Source organism: Elephas maximus, chromosome 3 (assembly GCF_024166365.1).
Source record: "Elephas maximus indicus isolate mEleMax1 chromosome 3, mEleMax1 primary haplotype, whole genome shotgun sequence".
Classification (NCBI taxonomy): domain Eukaryota; kingdom Metazoa; phylum Chordata; class Mammalia; order Proboscidea; family Elephantidae; genus Elephas; species Elephas maximus.
Genome location: NC_064821.1, coordinates 192,581,642 through 192,603,540, shown reverse-complemented (window position 1 = coordinate 192,603,540; position 21,899 = coordinate 192,581,642). Strand labels below are relative to the sequence as shown.

At 46.8% G+C, this 21,899-nt stretch overlaps 1 protein-coding gene across 2 annotated transcripts in view; it reads left to right on the top strand.

Moving 5' to 3' along the window:
- The window catches only part of KCNN3 (potassium calcium-activated channel subfamily N member 3), a 183,509-nt gene extending 162,326 nt beyond the window's left edge, over positions 1-21,183 (top strand). For both annotated transcript variants that reach the window (XM_049880648.1, XM_049880647.1), the window contains 3 exons: positions 11,961-12,088; positions 13,414-13,483; positions 20,525-21,183. In XM_049880648.1, coding sequence (XP_049736605.1) covers positions 11,961-12,088; positions 13,414-13,483; positions 20,525-20,821 — 495 coding nt within the window. In that variant the 3' untranslated portion in view covers positions 20,822-21,183. The remainder of the gene's footprint in view (positions 1-11,960; positions 12,089-13,413; positions 13,484-20,524) is intronic.
- Positions 21,184-21,899: the final 716 nt, after the last annotated feature.

Sequence of the window (21,899 nt, the reverse complement as noted above, 5' to 3'; positions counted from 1 at the left end):
AATGATCATTCCAGTAAAGCCCACATTCCAAAATAATGTTAATCATCAAAACGTTATCATCCAGTGTCCCCCTTTTGAATTTTCCGGGTAATGTTTCTCACTTGTGCCCTTAAAGTAGTGGTTAAGGAGGATGAAAAACTGAAAATATGCAGGCATGGGAAGATCATTTAGCTGCTAAAAGTCCGACACCCCACTGAACTGTCAGAGAAGAAAAGGCCCATTTAGAAGAGACAGAAATGAGCCTTCCAGGATAACAGCAGGGCAAATGAGCAAGGCAGGAGCTGTTTATTTAATGACAGCTTTTATGGAAAATTCTTTAGAGCTGCAGGCTGCATGAAGGTCAGGAATATGATTTTCTGCAAAACTCCCTTCTTTGAAACAAGAGAGAATCTGAACCCTGGGCTGGGGGTCTTAGCCTCCAAGAACCCTGGGCCGGGGGTCTCAGCACCCAGGAACCCTGGGTGGGGGGGGTCTCAGCCTCCAAGAACCCTGGGCCAGGGGTCTCAGCCTCCAAGAACCCTGGGCAGGGGGTCTCAGCCTCCAAGAACCCTGGGCCGGTGGTCTCAGCCTCCAAGAACCCTGAGCGGGGGGTCTCAGCACCCAGGAACTCTGGGTGGGGGGTCTCAGCCTTCAAGAACCATGGGCCAGGGGTCTTAGCCTCCAAGAACCCTGGGCAGGAGGTCTCAGCCTCCAAGAACCCTGGGCCAGGGGTCTCAGCCTCCAAGAACCCTGGGCCAGGGGTCTCAGCACCCGAGAACACTGGGCCGGGCATCTTAGTCTCCAAGAATCTTGGGCTGGGGGTCTTAGCCTCCAAGAACCTGGGCTGGGTGTCTTAGTGCCCAAGAACACTGGCCTTCAAGAACCCTGGGCTAGGGGTCTCAGCCTCTAAGACATGTCTTCCTCATTTGGGACTACGGTGCGTTAGGAGATGCATGAGCAACCAAATTTGATTTGGTTTTTGGAAAGCTAAATAAAATACTCGGTGATTAATGTTGCAGAGCGGTAAAAATGTGTTGGGAATGGAGACAAAGGCAGGAAAGGAGAAGAAAAAGAGAGAGGGAGAGTGACAGAGCGCCAGCGAGCTCTCGGGGAAGGCAGTGGGAGAATGTGCAGTTGCCAAGGCCTCTCCAGTTTCCTGGCAGAATTATTTATGGTGTTTGATTGTTCAGTCTTTGATTACATTTATTGGGTTCTTTAAAGAGCCTTCACAGATGTTTAAAAGGAAGAGTACAGGCGAATATTCTTATGTTGTTGACGTAGAAATGGTCTTGGGAGGTACATCATGGCCCTGAGCTATCAGCTGTACAAAAGAAAACGTGATTTGTAGCATCGAGATTGCAGAACTTGAAGGCTGAAGCCATGGGTAAGACCAGCCCCGGTTTCACTTGGAACCCTGTCATCTGGCCTCTCTGCTCCAGTCCCCACCTCTAATCTAGATACAAAAGCCATGCTTGGTATTAAGGAAATTATAAAAGTTATTGGAACACCTAAATGCAAATATGTTTGCATCTGTTATCCTGAAGCAACTTAGTGACTCAATCAATTAGATGTGAACAGGAGGGGAGAGAGGTTTGCTCCAGAACCTTCTCAGAAGTGGCTACTTAGAGCAAGGACATTCGCCATCTCTCTGCTTATTCTGGTTTGCTTTTTTAAACCAAGTATATACTTTGTATTTCATGTTATTCCTTTGTCCTCTCCGTTTTTCACTCAGTAAATCAGACGCTAGAGGAAAATAAACCCAAGGAAAGCCAGCTCCCTTACATGCCAGGAAAATAAACCATTTTCTGCAACATAATTGTAGAAGGAGATGAGATTGTGGTTGCTAATTTCAATCTTTCAAAAAGAATTCTCCAAAATCCTCAAGTCCACTTACTTTTCCAAAAGTAAGACTGAAAATCAAATCAATAAATATTGTGCATTCAAGAGTACAAGGTTCTTTTTTAATTGAATAACATCTCACTTTCCTGAGACCACTTAAATCTGTTGAAATGTCCCTTTAATGTCTAATATCTGTTCCCAGAGAAATAAACAACACAAAAGGTGTCCCTTTTGTGCTTACAAAAAGGTTTTCAAACTGGCAATATTGGGGCTTCCCAAGGTTCGTTTACATAACCGTTACTGAAGTGAAACCGAATACATGCTTAGCCTACTGTGGTTTTTGCTCACTCACCTGCTCCCAAGAGAAGCCCATGTTTCTTCCCCTGGGGACGCCTACTGTATCCTCTGTTCTCTTTAAGTGGCCCAGTTTATCTAGCTGGAGTGGCTCATGGGTCAAAGAAATCCTAAGCTGGGTTGATTCATAAGAACTCAGTGGATTCTCAGAGAAAGATCTAATCATTGTTGTTTGTTGCCATCGAGTTGATTCCGACTCATAGCGACCCCATGTGTGCAGAGTAGAACTACTCCATAGGGTTTTCAAGGCCTGTCAGAAGCAGGTCGCCAGTCCTGTCTCCTGAGGTGCTTCTGGTTGGGTTTGAACCGCCAACCTTTCGGCTAGTAGTCAAGCACTCAACTGCGTCACCAAAGGACTCCAAACAAACACACTGCCGTCTGGTCAATTCCAACTCATGGCGACCCCATGTGTGCCAGAGCTGAACTGCACTCCATAGGGTTTTCAATGGCTGTGACCTTACAGAAGTAGATCACCAGACCTGTCTTCCACAGTACTGCTGGGTGGTTTCGAACTGCCAACCTTTTGGTTCACAGTCAAGCACAAACTATGCCACTCAGGGGCCATAATCTAATTGCAGAAGAAGCCAATTGTGGCATAATTGCAAACCTCTCAGGAGTGGACAGTTAGTCAATTTAACAGATAAAAGCAACCTCTTAGTTACAAAGAACAGAGAAATGGGGACATGGCGCATTTAGCAGTACAAGTATACGAAACCTTTACTCTCAAAACACCTAAGTAAAAAGACATGGAGTTATTGAAACCTATTAATCACAGAAATACTCAAAATACCACAGTTATTTATTCATCCTGCCTGTCTTGCTATAAAAGTTTCAGCCCAGTCTTTACCACTAGGGCCGGCACCATTTTTATTTATTTGGTTGTGGGGAACAGAGAGGTGGGGTCTGACCACACAGGGTAAGAACTCAGTTTCTGATTTTCCTGAACCCCCTGGCCTTTCTTCCTTCCCTGTGTGACTTGTCAAGCTTGGTGGCAATGTCATTTCTGTCTTTAACGCAATCAGATCTTCCCACGCTGACTTTGCCTTGTCACTGCCATCGTTATTCTATAATTGTAACGTATTTTGCTAACCTCTGAGCTACTAGATAATATATACGTAAATGAAACACAGAGAGACTGTAAAAAAAGTTACTGGATCCCCATCTTGTCTCCCACTCAATGCTCCATGTCCCCATTTTTCTGCTTTATGTAATTAACACCCATCGCAGAGGTCACCCCCTGGGCACGACACCTGTGCTAGCCTCTGGGATGCCAAAACATGTAAAAGATGGTCCTGGCCCTCACACTTAGTCTCTGGTAACTGAATGCCGTCAGATAGCATCTCTCCTGTCCAAAAGGCAAGGTCAGCTGCCCACGGGCTTAGGAGGTGCCACAGACAAGAGATGTTCTGTTTGCCACGCCTACTTTCACATCGAACCACAGTCTGCGATACCTTCTAACAGCTCCATGGTGTGTACCACTGGCTGAGGATTGTCACCTTATCCTTGTCACAATGGTTTCCTGTCCCAAATACCTCCTCCAAGCACATTTCCCCTTTAAATCAACCGCAAAGACCAAAACAAACCCATATCTTCCCTAAACTGGTTCCTTCTCTCTTGACTTCCCTGGTCTTCTAATGACATCACACATCTTCTGGTCTTCAGGCCTGAACACTTAGCACCATCTGACCCCTCTCTGCCTTGGACCCCACAGGGGTCTGAGCAGTCTTGGAGGCTGCCTTCGCACATGCCATGGCTGGTCATGCAAGTACGACTCTCCAGGCATCTGCCCCACCAGACTTAACACCACCAGCTTCTCCATCTTGCTCCATCACAACAGCTTTCTACCTTTTCTGCTCACTTTGGCCTCCCTCACCCCAGTCATGCTGACCTTTGCTTGCCCAGGGATCTCCTTAGACTCTAGAGCTCAGCTCTGAACACATCACTGCCCTGCTTAAAAATCTTAAGCAGCTCCCCAGTACCTACTCAACAGACCAAAAGAAAATTTTTGTTTAATTGTGAGCATAACCAAAAAACCCAAACCCAGTGCCATCAAGTCGATTCTGACTCATAGTGACCCTATAGGACAGAGTAGAACTGCCCCAGAGTTTCCAAGGAGCGCCTGGCAGATTCGAACTGCCGATGCTTTGGTTAGCAGCCATAGCACTTAACCACTATGCCACCAGGGTTTCCAATTGTGAGCATATGTCAAAGTTTTATTACAATCTTGCTGGGGAATAAACCTCTCCTTAGTAGACAAATTCAAAGATTCATGCTTGGTTATAGTTACCATCAAGTTGATTCCAACTCACGGTGACCCCATGTGTACGAAATAGAACTGTGCTCCACAGTGTCTTCAGTGACTGTGCCCTTTTGGAACCAGATCGCCTGGACTATCTTCTGAGGCACCTCTGGGTAGATTCAAAACAAAAACCTTTTGGTTAGCAGTCGAGCACTTAACCCTTTGCACTACATGAGGACTCCATCATGCTTGGTAGCGGCACTTTATCGGAAAATGCAAGGGTAGTCATTGCTTCACTTGGGGTAGAACATCTGCCTAAAGGACATTAGACTACTAACTAACAGCTGGTTGGGCAGGCGAGTGGCTTCCCAGAGCACATCTTAATCTCGTTAAAGTTTATCAGCTAATCAATTGAGCATTTATCAGGGATGCTAATTCTGCCCAGGGGGGGACTGTAAATTATATTACCCCCAAGGTTCTGTTGTAGATAGGCTTGGTGCAATTTTTCTTTAACAATGACCATAGAAACATTGAGCTTTTGAGCTGGAAGGATCCTTAGGGATGAACCAAACCAACTCAGATGAGAAAACTCAGGCCCCAGGAGGGGTAAGGCCGGGCCCAAGGCTGAATGCAGCTACCTGGGGCCTTGGCCATGGACGTCAGGCTTATTCTCAGGCTGACAGGCAGCTCTCCAGCCACAGCCCAGTGTGTTTTCCAGGAGGTCAGTTCCTTCAAACTCAAAATAAAACGGTGGTTAGGGTCCTAGGCCTGCTGGAGAAAAAAGTCAGCTTAACCCCAAACTAGCCAAAACACACACTCACACACCAAACCAGTTGCTGTCAGATTGATTCCAACTCATGGGGACCTCAGGTGTTCAGAGTAGGACTGCTCCCTAGGGTTTTCAAGTGTGTGACCTTTCAGAAGCAGGTCACCAGACCTCTCTTCTGAGGTGCCTCTGGGTTGGTTCCAACCACCAACCTTCTGGTTAGTAGTCAGACGCTTAACAATTTGCTCCAGCCAGGGATCGCAACCCTGCAGCTGACAGCAGCTCTATAAAATGGAGTAGCAGGCTACCATTGGATAGAGTGGCCAGAACAATCCGTTGACATGGGATGATATGGCTAAGAGCTCACAGGAACAGACATACGTATTCTGTTTTGTGTTTTCTTTTGTTGGAGGGGAGAGGAGGGAAAGAAGCTGGGATTTATGGGGCAGGGGTATTAATAAAGCCACCACGTACTTAAGCATACTATGGCCAGGCTCTATGCGAGTGTTTTCAGTGCGTTTTCATTGAAACATCACAACAGTCCCCTTTTCACTGATAAATAGCACCTGCCTCGCTCTCCAGCCCTGTGTCCTGCTTTATTTTTCTTTGAAGCACTTACTGCCTGATACTCTATAACCAAATGCCTACTGTCTCCTCCACAGATTGTAAATTCCATGCGGGCAGGGTCATAATCTGCTTGTTCATTGCAGCATCCTCACTTCCTGGAACAGTGTCTGAGCTATCGTAGGTGCTCACTGGATGCTTTTTGAATGGATGAATAAGGAAATTGAGCCTGAGAGAGGCTCAATAAAGTGGGAATAATAATTCCATCTACTAGGAGGCTTTTCTGAGGGTTAATGAGACAATGCACACATAAAGTATTTAGCACAGAGTAAGCACTTGGTAAATGTTCACTGTCATTATTATTTGCAAGATCTTAGATGACTTACGTGCCCAGGCCCATTAATCTTAGAGCCCTTTTCTAAAGTATGTAGGTCACTGAGTCCATTCTCTGGCCCCCATAAGGGTGAAAGCATACATTTTTTCTCTTAGAGAATTTATGGATCCACAGAAAACTATCTGCCTGGTGGTGCAGTGGTTAAGAGCTCAGCTGCTAACCAAAAAAGGTCTGCAGTTCAAATCGACCAGCCACTCCTTGGAAACCCTATGGGGCAGTTCTACTCTGTCCTATAGAGTCACTATGAATCGGAATCAACTCAACGGCATCAGGTTTTGGTATATTTATGGGCTATGGAGATGGGACAGCCAGCCTTCCACGCATAAATGATCCTCTCCTAACCATCCCCAAACCCATTCAATTGTGGCCCATCTCACTCATTGTCTTAGTTATGTAGTGCTGCTATAACAGAAATACCACAAGTGAGTGGCTATAACAAACAGAAGTTTATTTTCTCATTTAGGAGGCTAGAAGTCTGAATTTGGGGTGCCGGCTCTAGGGGAAGGCTTTCTGTCTCTGTCAGCTCTGGAGGAAGGTCCTTGTCTCTTTGAGCTTCTGCTCCTGGGTGATCTGCATGTGGCTTGGCATCTTCTCCCATTTCTGCTCTATTCTGCTCACTTGTTTGTTGCTGTTGTTAGGTGCCATCGAGTCTGTTCCAACTCATGGAGACCCTATGTACAACAGAACGAAACACTGCCTGGTCCTGTGCCATCCTCATATGACGTTGTTATGCTTGAGTCCATTGTTGCAGCCACTATGCCAGTCCATCTTGTTGAGGGTCTTCCTCTTTTTCACTGACCCTCCACTTTACCAAGCGTGATGTCCTTCTCCAGGGACTGGTCCCTCCTGATAACATGTCCAAAGTATGTGAGACAAAGTCTCATCATCCTCGCTTCTAAGAAGTATGCTGGCGGTGCTTCTTCCAAAACAGATTTATTTGTTCTTTTGGCAGTCCATCATATGTTCAACATTCTTCCCCAACACCACAGCTCAAAGGTATCAGTTCTTCTTTGGTCTTCCTTATTCACTGTCCAGCTTTCACATGCATATATGAAGCAATTGAAAACACCATGGCTTGGGTCAGGTGCACCTCAGTCCTCAAAGTGACATGTTTCCTTTTTAACACTTTAAAGAGGTCAGTTGCAGCAGATTTGCCCAATACAGTGCATCTTTTTGGGGCTTACTTGTTTAATCTCTTTTATATCTCAAAAGAGATGGACTCAAGATACACCTTACACTAATCCTGCCTCATTAACATAACAAAGACAGCCCATTCCCAAATGGGATTATAACCACAGGCATAGAGGTTAGGATTTACAACACATAGTTTTGGGGACATAATTCAATCCATTACACTCATTCCTTCCAGTTTGCTCCTTCCATCCCAAGCCCACCCCTCCCGCTCTCCCAGGGAGCATCTTCTGCCCCCAGTGCCCCTGCCCATCAGAAGAGTTCAGAGGGTATCCAAGCCACTGTCAGGAAATGGTGCTTGGGAGGGATCCCTGCTGAGTTGAGCTAATCCCAGGAGAGGCACATGGCCTCATCTGTCCCCTACCCCAAAGATGCTCAAAGCAATCAGCCAGCTGAATTGGAGAGAGACCCTGGTCACAATAGCATTTACTGTCAACCTGGGAAAGCACAATGCAGTTAAAAGCCTATTTCTTTTTCTCTTGCAGATATTGATCCACTTAGCTTTGTGCTAGGCTGTTTGCTGGCAATTAATTTCAGAGTCAAAACTGGGGCTTGCATTTGACATTACTTTCTCCATCACTCAGGGGCCTCCTGCTCAACCCCATAAAGATGATGTCGCTGCCTCGCTCAGCTCCCCGGGCCCGGCTGTGGTTCCAGCCCTACATTCGAGCTGAAGTTAAGGGCAGGACATGGGCTCCCTGTTCTGCCACATCGCTCAGTAAGGCCTATGATCATTAAAAAAAAAAAAAAAAATCAAATGTTCTTTCCAATTCCTTGATGCTGGAAAACAGGAAATCGTTTTGTTTATGTAGAGATGAAGTCTAGTCAGGCCTTTCCTTCAGGCCACATGAAAACCGTATGCTCTTCTTGGACCTGGCTCTTGCTTTGATTTTGCCATTAGCTAGCTGTGTGATTCTGACCCTCACATCCTGTCTCCAAAGCTGTTTCCTCATGTTTAAAATGGGGGTTTGGGATAGATGAGAATAACTAATAGCTCTGATACTTCATACTTCATTAAAGCACTTATATCCACATTGACTCTGTTTACCATTTACAGCTTTATGGTCTTGGTCTATGCCTTCATTTCTTCATCTGTAAAATGGGGATAATACTCAACCCTAGACCAAACCCACTGCCTCTGAGTCGATTCTGACTCACAGCGACTCTACAGGACAGAGTAGAACAGCCCCATAGGGCTTCCTAGGCTTAGTCTTTACGGAATCAGACTGCCACATTTTTCTCCCTCAGATTGGCTGATGGGTTTCAACCACCAACCTTTCGGTTAGTAGCCGAGGGCTTAACTACTACACCACCAGGGCTCCTGGGATACTATTAACCAAAACCAAACCCATTGCTGTTGAGCCAATTCTGACGACTAGTACCTGCCTACTAGGGTTGTCATGAAGATTAAATAAATTGATACATATGAAGTGCTCAGACCAGTGCCTGGCACCTGGTAAATATTGGCTGTTGCCCTCAGCAGCAGCATCACCATCATCATTGCCTCATTTGGCCCTCATAGCAACCCTTTAGGTAAGGATTAATTTCTCCCATCTTATAAACATTTTTTTTTTTTATATAAACAATTAAAAAGAGCCCTGATGGCACAATGATTAAGTGCTCAACTGCTAACCAAAAGGCCAGAGGTTCAAACCCATCTCTAGCTCCATGGGAGAAAAGACCTGGTGATCTACTTCCATAAAGATTATAGCCTGGATTAGGAGCCCAAGAGACAGCAAGGGCCACATAAACCAGAGACCACATCAGCCTGAGACCAGAAGAACTAGATGGTGCCTGGCTATAACTGATGACTGCCCTGACAGGGAACACAACAGAGAACCCCTGAGAGAACAGGAGAGCAGTGGGGTGCAGACCTCAAATTCTCATAAAAAGACCAGACTTAATGGTCTGACTGAGACTAGAAGGATCCCGGAGGTCATGGTCCCCCGACCTTCTGTTGTTAGCCCAAGACAGGAAGCATTCCCAAAGCCAACTCTTTAGACAGGGATTGGACTGGAGGATAGAAAATGATACTGGTGAGGAGTGAGCTTCTTAGATCAAGTAGACACACAAGACTATGTGGGCAGCTTCTGGCTGGAGGGGAGATGAGAAGGCAGAGGGGATCAGAAGCTGGCTGAATGGACAAGAAAATAGAAGGTAGAGAGAAGGAGTGTGCTGTCTCATTAGGGGGAGAACAACTAGGAGTATATAGCAAGATGTATATGAATTTTTGTATGAGAGACTGACTTGATTTGTAAACTTTCACTTAGAGCACAATAAAAATTAAAAAAAAAGATTACAGCCTGGAAAACCCTATGGGGCAATTCTACTCTGTCCTATAGGGTTGCTATGAGTCGGAATCAGCTTGACAGCGCACAACAAGAACATAGACATAGACAAATTAAAGGAGTCCCTGGGTGGTCCAAACAGTTAACACAATCAGCTGCTAACCCAAAGATTAGAGGCTCAAGTCCACCCAGAGGCTCCTTGGAATAAAGTCCTGGCAATCCACTTCCAAAAGATCACAACTATTGAAAACTCTGTGGAGCACAGTTCTACTCTGACATCCATGCGGTCGCCATGCGTCAGAATTGTCTCTATGGCAACTGGTTTTTATAGATAAATAAGCATTTGCATCAGAACTACTTAATAACTGGTAGAACACGGAGTCGATTGCAGCCTTCCCAATTTCAGAAGAGACAATTGTCAAAGCCCCGTCAGCTTTGACATTCCGTGACTCCATCAGTATTCCAAAGAGCAGACTCCAGTCTCTGCTGATCATAGTAAATACTGGGGCAGGGCTTTTCCCTCTTGCTTTTCTTTGAGACTTTTCTTGGAAGTTAAGCACCTGGATAGTGTAAATGGTAAATGCGCTCAGCTGCTAACCAAAAGTTTGGCAGTTCGAGTCAACCCAGGAGTGCCTGAGAAGAAAGGCCTGGTCATCTACTTCCAAAAAAGTCAGCCATTGAAAACTCTATGGAGCACAGTTCACTACTGACACACATGAGGTCACCATGAGTCTGAGTTGAATCAGTGACAACTGGTAAGCACCTGGAGAAACAGAAGAAATCACGTGTCCAATTGCCCCCTCCCTACAAAAGGACAGCAGAAGCATGCGCTGTGCAGACAAAAAGCCTCCCCTTCCGGGATGTCTCTTCTGTCAGAAGGCCACCGTCCACTTCAGCCCCACAGCAGAGCCCCCAGAGAGCACCCCTCCCCGCCTCCCCTGCCTCCTCCGCCTTCCCCCTCCTTGCCGGGATACCCACCATTTCCAACTTCCACCCACCACCACCTGCTTCCTTTCAGGCAAGAAAGTACCTGAGGTGGGCAATTAAGTCACTTAAAACCATTTCACAGTAGATTTTTACTGAACAAAAAAGCAATATTTATGTCACTTAGACATTTCTGAGAAGACTTAGCTGTTCTTTTAAAAATATCACTTCAGCGCCAATGAAAAATATAATCCAGCCTTGGTAATAAATTTTTAAAACATACACAAGAGTTATCAGCCTGCAAAACAATGTTTCCTAGGCCTGCCCACATGTCTCAGTCTTTTAACAACGTCCCATCTGTTGATGTCAGTCTGAAGAAGCAGGTCTGTACCTTCCAGCTTTATTAAAATCCTTTCTGGCTAGTAACCTGATTTCTACCAGGCTGGCCTACTTACTTCCAGGCCCCGGGCCTGTGGACCTGTGCCAGTTTGCATGGCTGACAGAAATGGGAACGGTTAATCAAAAATCTGTTTAGTTTGTGCTTAATGCGGAATGTTTCCTCTTGCTCTTGTTACTAATTGCTGAAGATGTCTGTGTTTGCCTTAAAACTTTGTCCTCTGCCATCTGGATGCCATTGATATGTCTCAGCTCAGCCGTGAGCCGGGTGATATCAGTGGTTTCCATGTCAACAGATGACGGCGTCATATGTTGAAACGTGTGGTTGCCTTGCACAGCCAAGAGCCAGCCCTGGGAAAGAGGCGGCTCTGGTTTCACACCCCGATATCTTCCCTGATTCTCAGATGTTGCTTTGAAATCATTTCAATTCCAATTATATTTATTGCAATTGTATTTACATGTACAGTTGCAGAGTACATGCTATCGGCCATTTGGGAAAGCAAACAATTGACTTGTTGATACCTATAGTTCTACTCAGTGAGAAAGACATTTCTTCAAACAGGACTTTTAAAATTCCAGCTTATGGGAAATCTGTTTACTCTCTGAATTCCAGAAAGGTGCCATGTGCCCTAAACAAAATCTCAGGTAGAGCACAGAACTCTGTAGGCAGGGGCAGCAGTGACATATATATATATTCATTCCAAGAGCGCCCCAGGCCTCAAGGCCCTGGTAATGGAGGCTGTCTAAATATAGCATCAGCCACAGCAGTCAAGAGGGAGTACTGAAATCATTAAGAAACAAGGAACACCCCTCAACTTCAAGCTCCAGTCTACTGTGTCCAGTACAGGACTAGAAGAGGTGAATTTTAATCGTCTTTTCTAAGAGTTCATGATTTCCATTAAGAAAAGAGATCACTGCAGAATCATTTCCTTATAAGGTAACGGGTATCAGCAAACACAAAAAACATATTATGTGAACCTAGGAAAATTAACCTGATAGCAGCTTGCCTTATTTCTTTTTCCTTAGATCAAGAATGCTGCAGCCAACGTCCTTCGGGAAACCTGGCTAATCTATAAACACACAAAGCTGCTAAAGAAGATTGACCACGCCAAAGTCAGGAAGCACCAGAGGAAGTTCCTCCAAGCAATCCACCAGTGAGTATGCCAAGGAGCTTAGCCGCCAGGTGACCACAGCAGGAGTGGGGGGACGCCGTGGCTCTATCAGGAATTCTGATAGACTCAGGAGGCAAGAACAGTCCCACTTGATAGGCATGGGGGTGGTGACAGACCCAGAGCAGTCTGTTTACTTACCTAGTGTGTCTGCCATGTGCCAGGCATTGGGCAGGATGCTGAGGAAGTGAAACGTTAGAGTAAAACCTTGAAGGTGCTCACGTTCTTCATACACACACATCAACAACAACAACTCAAAGCAGAACAAACCGTGACTGGTGCTATGCATAATGTTTGTTGTTGTTGTTGTGCGCCATCGAGTCGATTTCGACTCCTAGCGATCCTATAGGACAGAGTAGAACTGCTCCGTAGGGTTTTCTGGGTTGTAATCTTTACAGGAATAGCTCACTCGGTCTTTCTCCCACAAAGCACTGGGTGGATTTGAACCATCAACCTTTCAGTTAGCAGCCGAGTACTTAACCGTTGTGCTACCAGGGCTCCTTCCTATGGATAATAAACAAACGAACAAAAAAACCCGTTGTCGTGGAGTCAATTCTGACTCATAAATATATACGGGAAGAGTAGAGGATGAAAACATCTATTCTGACCTGGCGTTCTGGGACACCCTGAAAGCTTGAAAGTAGGGCATTCAAGGTGGAAAGCACAGCCTTGGGAAAGGCATTTAAAAAAAAAGCAAACCAGTTGCCATCCAATCTAATCCAGTTCTACACTACGTGAGCAGAGTAAAACTGCACTCCATTGGGTTTTCAAGGCTGAGACCTTTCCTTTGTGGCACCTCTGGGTGGGTTCAAACAGCCAACCTTTCAGTTAGTTGTCAAATGCTTAACCATTCCCACCACCCACAGACCTCTTAGGCAAGGGGATACAAAAAAAAAAAAAAAAACCATTGTCATTGAGTTGATTCCAACTCATAGTGACCCTACAGGACAGAGTAGAACTGCCCCATAGAGTTTCCAAGGAGTGCCTGGTGGATTCGAACTGCCGACCTTTAGGTTAGCAGCTAACTAACCACTATGCCACCAGGATTTCCAGGAAAAGGCATAGGAGGAGGGAAATGATCTGAGGAGAGTGAGGAAACTAACACAACTGAGGCCAAGCACTCGTGGAGACGAGAGTTTGCTTTCTTGGGGACTTTGACGAGCCCTTGATTCTGGCCCATTGTTACCTATGTTCAAGGTTCCCTTGCTGAATTCCAACATCAGATGAATCGATGTGGGTGTAGAAACTACTAGTTGGGCGAAACCTTTCCATGCACTTGCAGGATATGACGTCATGACTTTTTCCTACAGGCTGAGGAGTGTCAAGATGGAGCAGAGGAAGCTGAGCGACCAAGCCAACACCCTGGTGGACCTTTCCAAGGTGAGTAGCAGAATCTGAAGACACCCTCAAGAGTTTTCAGATACTGGCATGTAGATTTCTCAACTGCGGCTGTGAAGACCTGGCTGTGTCCGGACAAGAAAGAACAATTCCTCTTTGGTTAAAAAAATAATCTAGGTTCAAGTTCTTGACGTTTGCAATCTACCAGTGTGTCTTGTCTTTTAAAACCTGGCACTTATTTCTTAAGTTAAATAGCTCGGGTTTGCCTTTGTTTGGGATTAATAAGCTGACCCGTTATCTTTTTAGTGTGTTGTTTTATCAGCTGGGCATCAGGGGCTTTTAAGAAGGCGCTTGAGTTTGCATAGAGATGGAGCCCATTCAGAGTCCCTGGGTGATGCAAGCAGTTAAAGTGCTCAGCTGCTCATGGAAAGGCTGGCGGTTTGATTCCACCCAGAGGCACTTTGGAAGAAAGGCCTGGCAGTCTGCTCCCAAAAAATTAGCCATTGAAAATTCTATGGAGCACAGTTCTACTCGGCATACTTGAGGTCGCTATGAATCAGATTCAACTTGAGGGCAACCGGTTTGGAAGCACATTGATGAGGACCAGAATGATGATGATTCCGGTCCTCATGATGGCGCTGATGACTGATGAGGCTACACTTAAGAAGATCCGTCTGTTTTCCTGCTGTAACTGAAGATTCATTTTCTGGCATTCTCCAATCCTTAAACCCCAGTTTTTCTGACCCCAAATCAGGGAGGGAACACATTTCTCTGACTTCTTCTCAAGAGGCAGATAGTCTAGGGTGAATGTGAAGATGCCAAAAAAGAAAGCCCTCCTTTGAGAGCCCTGGGCTGGATATCACATTATCATTCTGTGTTTCTGGCACTGAACTGCTGTAAATCCTGTCAAGAAACTTGCTTCTCCTGCAAATCACTAAAGCGAAGGTACCCAAGGCTGCACCGCTGGCGGAGCTAAGTGTACGCGCCATTGAAGAAAGGGGCCTCCCCCTCCTCAGCCCCCTCCGCTCACTGCCGCTTGGTAGAAATTGTGTATCAAGTGTACAGCCCAGGGCCAGGCTGGCAGAACGTTCCAGCAGATGTCAATTACCATAATGGAACACGTTCCCTGGGTAAGAGAGAGGAACTCCCTCAGGCAAATTAAGCACCCTTTGAAAAGAGGGTGCAATCAAAGAAATTGCTGGTTACGGGGCCACGTGCAGGCGCCTTGTTTAATAAAGGGATCAAGCCAAAAGAAGGGCCTCCAGCCTGTTAGGATTCCAATCAGGGATAAGTGGCTGGGCACTGTCGGGGAGAAGCCCACAGGCCTGTGTGCGTCTAGAGGAGGGTACTTAGGTGGAGAGTGGAGTTCCCCAGAGCCTGGAGGCTGGGGAGTACAGGGATGGATCTCGGAAACACCAGAGTGCAGGGGAGAACTCCAGGGTTTTGGAATGTGTTCGTTATTACTCTTGGGTTCCAATATCAGAAACCCACTGGACCTGGGTTTAAAAATGGAGGAATTTACTATAATACAAAAAAAAAAAAAAAAAAATCCACTGCCATTGAGTTGTTTCTGACTCATGGTGGGCCCATATGTTACAGAGTAGAACGGCCATCCCCCATGGGGTTTTCTTGGCTGTAATCTTTACCAAAGCGGATTGCCAGGCCTTTCTTTCATGGTGCTGCTGGCTGGGTTCAAACCAATCTTTAGGTTAGCAGCCAATCGAAAACTGCTGGCACCACTGGGGGTCTACAGCGATACAAGGGAGTCTCATTCCTGGCTTTTGGAATGTCAAAGCAAGCACGTGGTCAGGCTTCAGAAGGAACTGGCCAGAGCCAGGGACCTGGGAAGTCCTCACGACCCAAGAAGCACTTCCTTACCATCTCTTCTCTCTCCTTCTGTTTAAGTGCCTGCTTCAATTCTCCCTCTCTTTCTCTCTCCCTTCTCTCTTGACAGCTTTCTATCCTCCTGTCTCCACAGCAGATTATGGTGGGCCCCAATCTGCAGAGTACATATTATAACTCTAGCCTCGGGCAAAGACTAATGGCCCCTGTCGGTCCTAATTCTAAATTCTCAGAAGAGATTATATGATTGGCCAGTTTGGGTCATGTGTCCACTCATGAACCAATCAGCTGTGGCCAGGAAGTGTATTGTGTAGGGCAAACAGGGTAGGGGAGTGGGGAATGGGGGATGGGGTGGGGGTGGGGTGGGGGTAGGGGCCCACCCCTGTGAATAGGGAAATCATTCTCTGAGCTTCAGGAATAGCCCAGAAAATATGTCAAGATCTTTCTTCTAGAGATAGCAGTATTTCCTTTACCTTGGCAGGACACACTGAAGTGGCCATGTTCTCCTAGGAATGTCAGGCAAACTGGACTTTAAAGCTTCCTTTCTGCAGTGGCACCCACTGCCTCTTACAGAGATGGGGCCCAGCACAGAAGAGAAGGGGTGAAGCAAAAACCTCAGGGAACTGGACAGACACTCATGGGTACTAGGTGGGCTAAACCTTAAATCACCAGGGGACCAAGTTGTCTAGAAAGCAAGTGTGTGTGGGAAAGGGTTAAGGACGATGTGGGGGGGTGGGAGGGGACGGCTGTGAGTGGCCTGGTAGGAGATCTGGAGAGGAAATGAATTCTGACATTCTTCCAGTCTTTGTCTTTTTCCTCCCAGGAGATTCACTCAAGGCCCTGGTAGCAGCTTAGCATATTTCACACTGGTCCACCTCCCCGTGCCACCCCCCCCAAATCCTGTCACCAGGCAACGGAACAGGGGAGCCGATAATGCCATGTTCACTCTCTCTGCTTTCTTTGTGCTTCGTCCTCCCACCTCCCCACCTCTCCACCGTGCCCTTTGGTCCTCTCTAGATTAAGAATAGGGCATGTGGCCTCCAGATATTAGTTTCTATATTGAATAGTTATCTTACAGGGATACAGAGATGGCTTGGCCTCTTTATTTGATAGCTTCGATTTCTCCCATTGAAATGCAAAAATAATTCCTAACATCTGAGGCTCCAATGATCAAATAAGGTGATATCTGTGGAAATGCTTTGTAAACTATAAAGTGTTTTGCAAGTGGTAGTTCTGATTATGAATATAAATGAGGACACCAAGATTCAAAGGAGCAAGGTGACCGTCCCAAGGTTGGGCAGTTGGCAGTGGCAGCACCAGGGCTGAAACCCAGGGGCCAGGTTCTGAGTTCAGAGCCCCTTGGGTCATGTATGTTTGTGGTTCTGCACGTTCCAGGAAGGATGTGCACCTTGAGGAGTTTCTGGGAACGTTAATTAAGGATGGAAGTACTTTCATGAGGGCATCCAGGATACTGCGTCCTGCTCTGGAAACAGCAGAGCTAATGGGAGAGGGGCTGCCTTTGCTCACGTCTGAGGACTCCTCCTTCTTCTGCATCAGTTCCTGTGGGGCAAGTAGTCAGCTGGAATCTTGCTCACAAGACTGGTGTACACAGCCAGGATGGCATTTGTTAATTCCCCAGGAGAAATATGGCTGTCACCAGACTAGGACTCTCTGCAGACCAACACCAAAATCCAAACCAAACCTTATGCTGTTGCATTGATTCCAACTCATGGTGACCCATTACAGAGTAGAACTGCTCCGTGGTGTTTTATAGGCTAATCTTTATGGGAGCAAATCACTGGGTCTTTTTCATGTGGAACCACTGGGTGGGTTGACCTGCCAACCTTTGGGCTCGCTGCTGAGCATTTAAACATCGTGCCACCAGGACTCCTTTTAGCTTAGTTGTTGTTGTTGTGTGCCGTCAAGTTGATGCTAACTGATAGTCACCCTAGAGAACAGAGTAGAACTGCCTCATAGGGTTTCCAAGGAGCGGCTGGTGGAATTGAACTGCTGACCTTCTGGTTAGCAGCCTGAGCTCTTAACCACTATGCCACAGGGGCTAGTCAAGCACAAACCATTTGTGCCACCTAGGGACCTTCAGGCCAACACAGGAAGTCAAATTGTCATTGAAAAGTAGCCTGATAGGAGTGGAGTCAGAACGATGGGACATGACTCTATCACTTGAGTGCATCACAGCATCTGTTAACACCACCTGCTTGATGTGCTAAAGGCGAAAGCCTTGCCAGTGGTAGGGAGGGGGCTCCTCTGGGTCCAATGGCCAAGGCATCTTCTCCTGGTGGGTGCTGGTGTGGGCACTGCCAATGTTTGCTTCTGTGACTCTCCTTTTTCTCTGCTCTCTTTCCTCTCTCCCTCTCTGGTTCCCATTTCCTTTTTCTGATCACTAATTCAACAAATGTTTACTAAGTGTAGGCCAGGCCCTGTGCACCGGTGCCACAGGGCATTGAGTGCCACGGTAGAAGTGAGTAAAGGGTGTTTGGGGAGCGTACAGGCTGGCCTTCTAACACAGCCCTGGGGGCCCCACAGGTGACTGGGATTAAACCAGGGAGAGCTGGGGGGCTGTGCTCTAGGCAGAGGGAACAACTAGGCTAATGGCCTGAAGGCGAGAGCGTGCATCACATGTCCCTGTATGGAGGGTGGCTCCGTGTGCTGGGGTGAGGGTGCAAAGGGCAGTGGTGAAAGATGAGGCTGGAGAAATGAGCAGAAGACAGAGAGCAGAGGACTTCACCCAGCAGGATAGGGGATTTACCTTATCCTGAGGGCAGTGGGGAGCCGTGGGAAGCTTTTAATTAACAGGACAGTGACTTGTTCAGATTTGTGTTTTAGAAATAGCCCTCTGGCTGCAGCAGAAATATTTTGGGGCCAGGGTGGAGTCTACGAAACCATTTAGGAAGCCGTTGCAATGGTCTGGGTGAGAGCTGGCAGTGGTTAGAACTAAAATTGTTGAGTTCCAATTCAGGGAATTGAATTCAAGGGATATTTAGAGGTAGAGCTGATGGGACTCTGTACTGGTGGGATGTGAGGGAGGAGGGGGAAGAGGTGCCCAGAATGACGCCCAGGCTTCTAGCCTGGACCACGGAGGGAATGACGGTGCCATCCATGGAAACAGGGAGCCCTGGGAAAATAGCAGATTGAGGAAGGAAAGTGATGCATTTAGCACGAGATCCCTTTATTTAGCTCTGCTCTGGCCTGGTTTTATGACTTAACTCTCAGAAGGCAATTTAGTTTATTATTTTTAAGTTTTATTCTGTGTTCCTTGGGATTACCCCATTTTTTTCCCCATGCACTTACCACCTCCTTCAATATTCATTCACAAAACCTTACTGAGCACGGGCTGTACAGAGACAGGCCCTATGCTAGGCCCCCTTGGAAGTATTCATCTCTTACTTAGTATTATTTTGTTGTTGTTATTTTACAGACATAGAAATTTTTGTGACGGGAAGGTCTTTCCCCATCAGTCAAAACCACCTTGGCTAAAGGATGAAAGGCACGGTGGTTTTTATCTGTGCCATTTCTTTATCCATTCATTCGTTCTGCTAACATCTCTAGGACCAATCATGTGCAGACAGACACCCTTGCTAAGCATACTTGTATACATTCATCCATCAACAAATGTTTGTTGAGTATCCTCTGTGTGCCAGACACTGTTTTAGGCCCTTGAGATACATCAGTGAACACAACAGGCAAAGATCCCTGCCCTTGAGGAGGAGGTGACAGACAATGAACAATAAACAGAAGGAATAAGCAGATTGTCTAGTGTGCTGGTGATGTTGTTAGCTGCCGTCAAGTCTGCCCCCCAACTCATGGTAGCTTAGAGATGGAATGGGCCCTTCAGAGATGTCCCAAATTCAGACAAAGTGGACCGGGCCTCTGTCCCTCCTCACTAACCAGGCAGGCGAGGGGCTGTAACCCCCTTGGAGGTAGCTTCCTTTGGCTGAGGACTATGCTTGAGGCAGGAGCTCAGCTGTGAGCCATCAGCAGACAACACCCCCAGCAGCTGGGGGATAAGTGCCTCGGCCTGAAGGGGGGCACCCACTGTAGCCTTCCAGGTGGAAGAAACAGGCCTAAGGCAGGAACCCACCCACTGGGTATGAAACAGCAAGGAAGCAAGAACAGGTTGAGGTGAGTACAGGGGACATTGGGTTAGGAGCTCACAGCAGTGATGGGGAACCAGGGGGCGTGGATCATCCACAGATGGACATTGACTCTCGTTCTGAGTGACATGGGAGCCACTGCAGGGTTTTGAGCAGAGGAGTGGCATGACATGGCTTACATTTTACATTCTGGGTGCTCTGCTGAAAATAGACTGAGGGGTGGGGCCAATAACTTCATAGCTATGCGAAGTTATTATTAACTTTTATTTTAAACTCAGGAGACCAAGGTTCAGAGTGGTCAAGTGGCCTGACTCAGGGCACATTGCTAGTGAGCTGCAGACTTGGTATTTGAGCCTGGGGCCTACTAATTATAAATCTGTTGCATTGTTCATTCCCACCCCCGACCCCCGCAACACACAGTTCCTTCTCCTTAATCATTGTATCCAGCAGCCATAGGAGTTGACAGGTTTGGTGTAGTAAGACCATAGGGACGGTTTACCATTGCCGTCAAGTTGATTTCAACTCACAGGGACCCTGTAGGACAGAGTAGAACTGCCCCTATAGGGTTTCTAAGGCTGTAAACCTTTAGGGAGGCAGACTGCTACATCTTTCTCTCACAGAGTAAGCAGCTGGTGGATTCAAACCGCTGACTTTTTGGCAAACGGCTGGGTGCTTAACCACTGCACCACCAGGGCTTCTTAGTAGGATGGTGTAGAGACTCCAAAAACATGCTGCTGCTTTTTCTTTATATGTATTTTTCAATTTTTATAATTAATATCCATTATGTTTTTTTCTTCTCCTTTTTTTAAAATTTTATTTATTGGCGAAAATATACACAGTCAACAATACACCATTTCAACAATTTCTACGTGTACAGTTCAGTGACATTGACAGTCTTCATGATATCCATCATTTTATAATAATTTTTTTTTTTTTTTTTAATTGCTGTGCCTGCTTCAGCCTCCACGTCTCCAGGCAGGTAAACCGCTTTTCCTTCCTCAGGCAGGTCAGACAGAGCTGGTGTGGCTGTTGCCCCTACTGTAATGTGGAGAAGGTGGTTTGCTTTTTCCCATTGCAGATTCCTTTGTGGTGACCTGTCGTCCCTCTGTGTCTCTGTTTCTCCACGCAGATGCAGAACGTCATGTATGACTTAATCACAGAACTCAATGATCGCAGCGAAGACCTGGAGAAGCAGATTGGGAGCCTGGAGTCCAAGCTGGAGCACCTCACCGCCAGCTTCAACTCCCTGCCCCTGCTCATCGCAGACACCCTGCGCCAGCAGCAGCAGCAGCTCCTGTCTGCCATCATCGAGGCCCGGGGCGTCAGTGTGGCCGTGGGCACCACCCACACCCCCATCTCCGACAGCCCAATCGGGGTCAGCTCCACCTCGTTCCCGACCCCGTACACAAGTTCAAGCAGTTGCTAAATAAAACTCCCCACTCCAGAAGCGTTACCCATAGGTCTTAAGATGCAAATCAACTCTCTCCTGGTCGTTTTGCCATCGAGGAACACTCAGACCAGGGATCTATCCTAAAGAAGAGAGACCGAGCTAACTAACTCCTGTTCAGTCGGCGTGCTTGGTTCGATATGCCTTGAAACCAGAAATCTAATCTCTGTTTAGGTGCCTCTACTTGGGAGCAGGAAGCGGAGATGACAGGAAACGACGCCTCTAGCAGGGCCCTTGCTGCAGAGTTGGTGGAGAACAGAAATCCACGTTCAATCTCAGGTCTTCACTTGGGGGGTGGGGGACAGATGCGCTGAAGTCGCCAAGAGTGAAGCAAGCCCAGGAGAGGGTTCCACTGGGGGAGGGCGTCCTGTCAGTCAGGGGAGTGGGGTTCCTCACCACTTGGGGTCGGGGGGGGGTGGTCCTTGAACACACCTCACTCCTTTCCTTTTGTCTAAGGAAGTCTCTGGAAGACAAAAGTAAAAGAGGGCTGCCCACAACTGGCCAAAACAGATATAATTTCCTCTCATACCTTAAATAGTCATAAAACTCTATTTAAGAAAAAAAAACAAGATATGAACAAATAAAAAGCCAGATTTTCCATTCAGTAGTACCCATATAAACCTGTGTGCTTGTAAGCATACGCAGGCGGCACGCACACACACACACACCTCCGTCATATCCGACCCTGGTCCTTTTTTGTTCGGACTTGACCCAAATAAAAAGGGACCTGGTACCATGCCCTGTGCACAGTAGGCACTCTCTAAGTGTGTGTTGAATTGGTTGGAATCTGAATGTGCGGTGCTTTCTGTTCGAGTATCTAGTGTTGGTTACATTCTGAGCTGCACTGAAGATACGGGTCCCTTCCAGCACGATACAGGTTGCTTTGCCCTGGGCATGCACCATGCTTGGTTTGAGATGAATGCCAAGCCAAAACGGTTGGCATTCTGGAGGGATAAATAAGGAGGCTTCTAAAAATAACAGCTTCTGCAGAGATTTATTTTTTTGCATCCAGACAAGTTGTGTTTCAATGGACCACATGATCAGGTGTATGGATTGT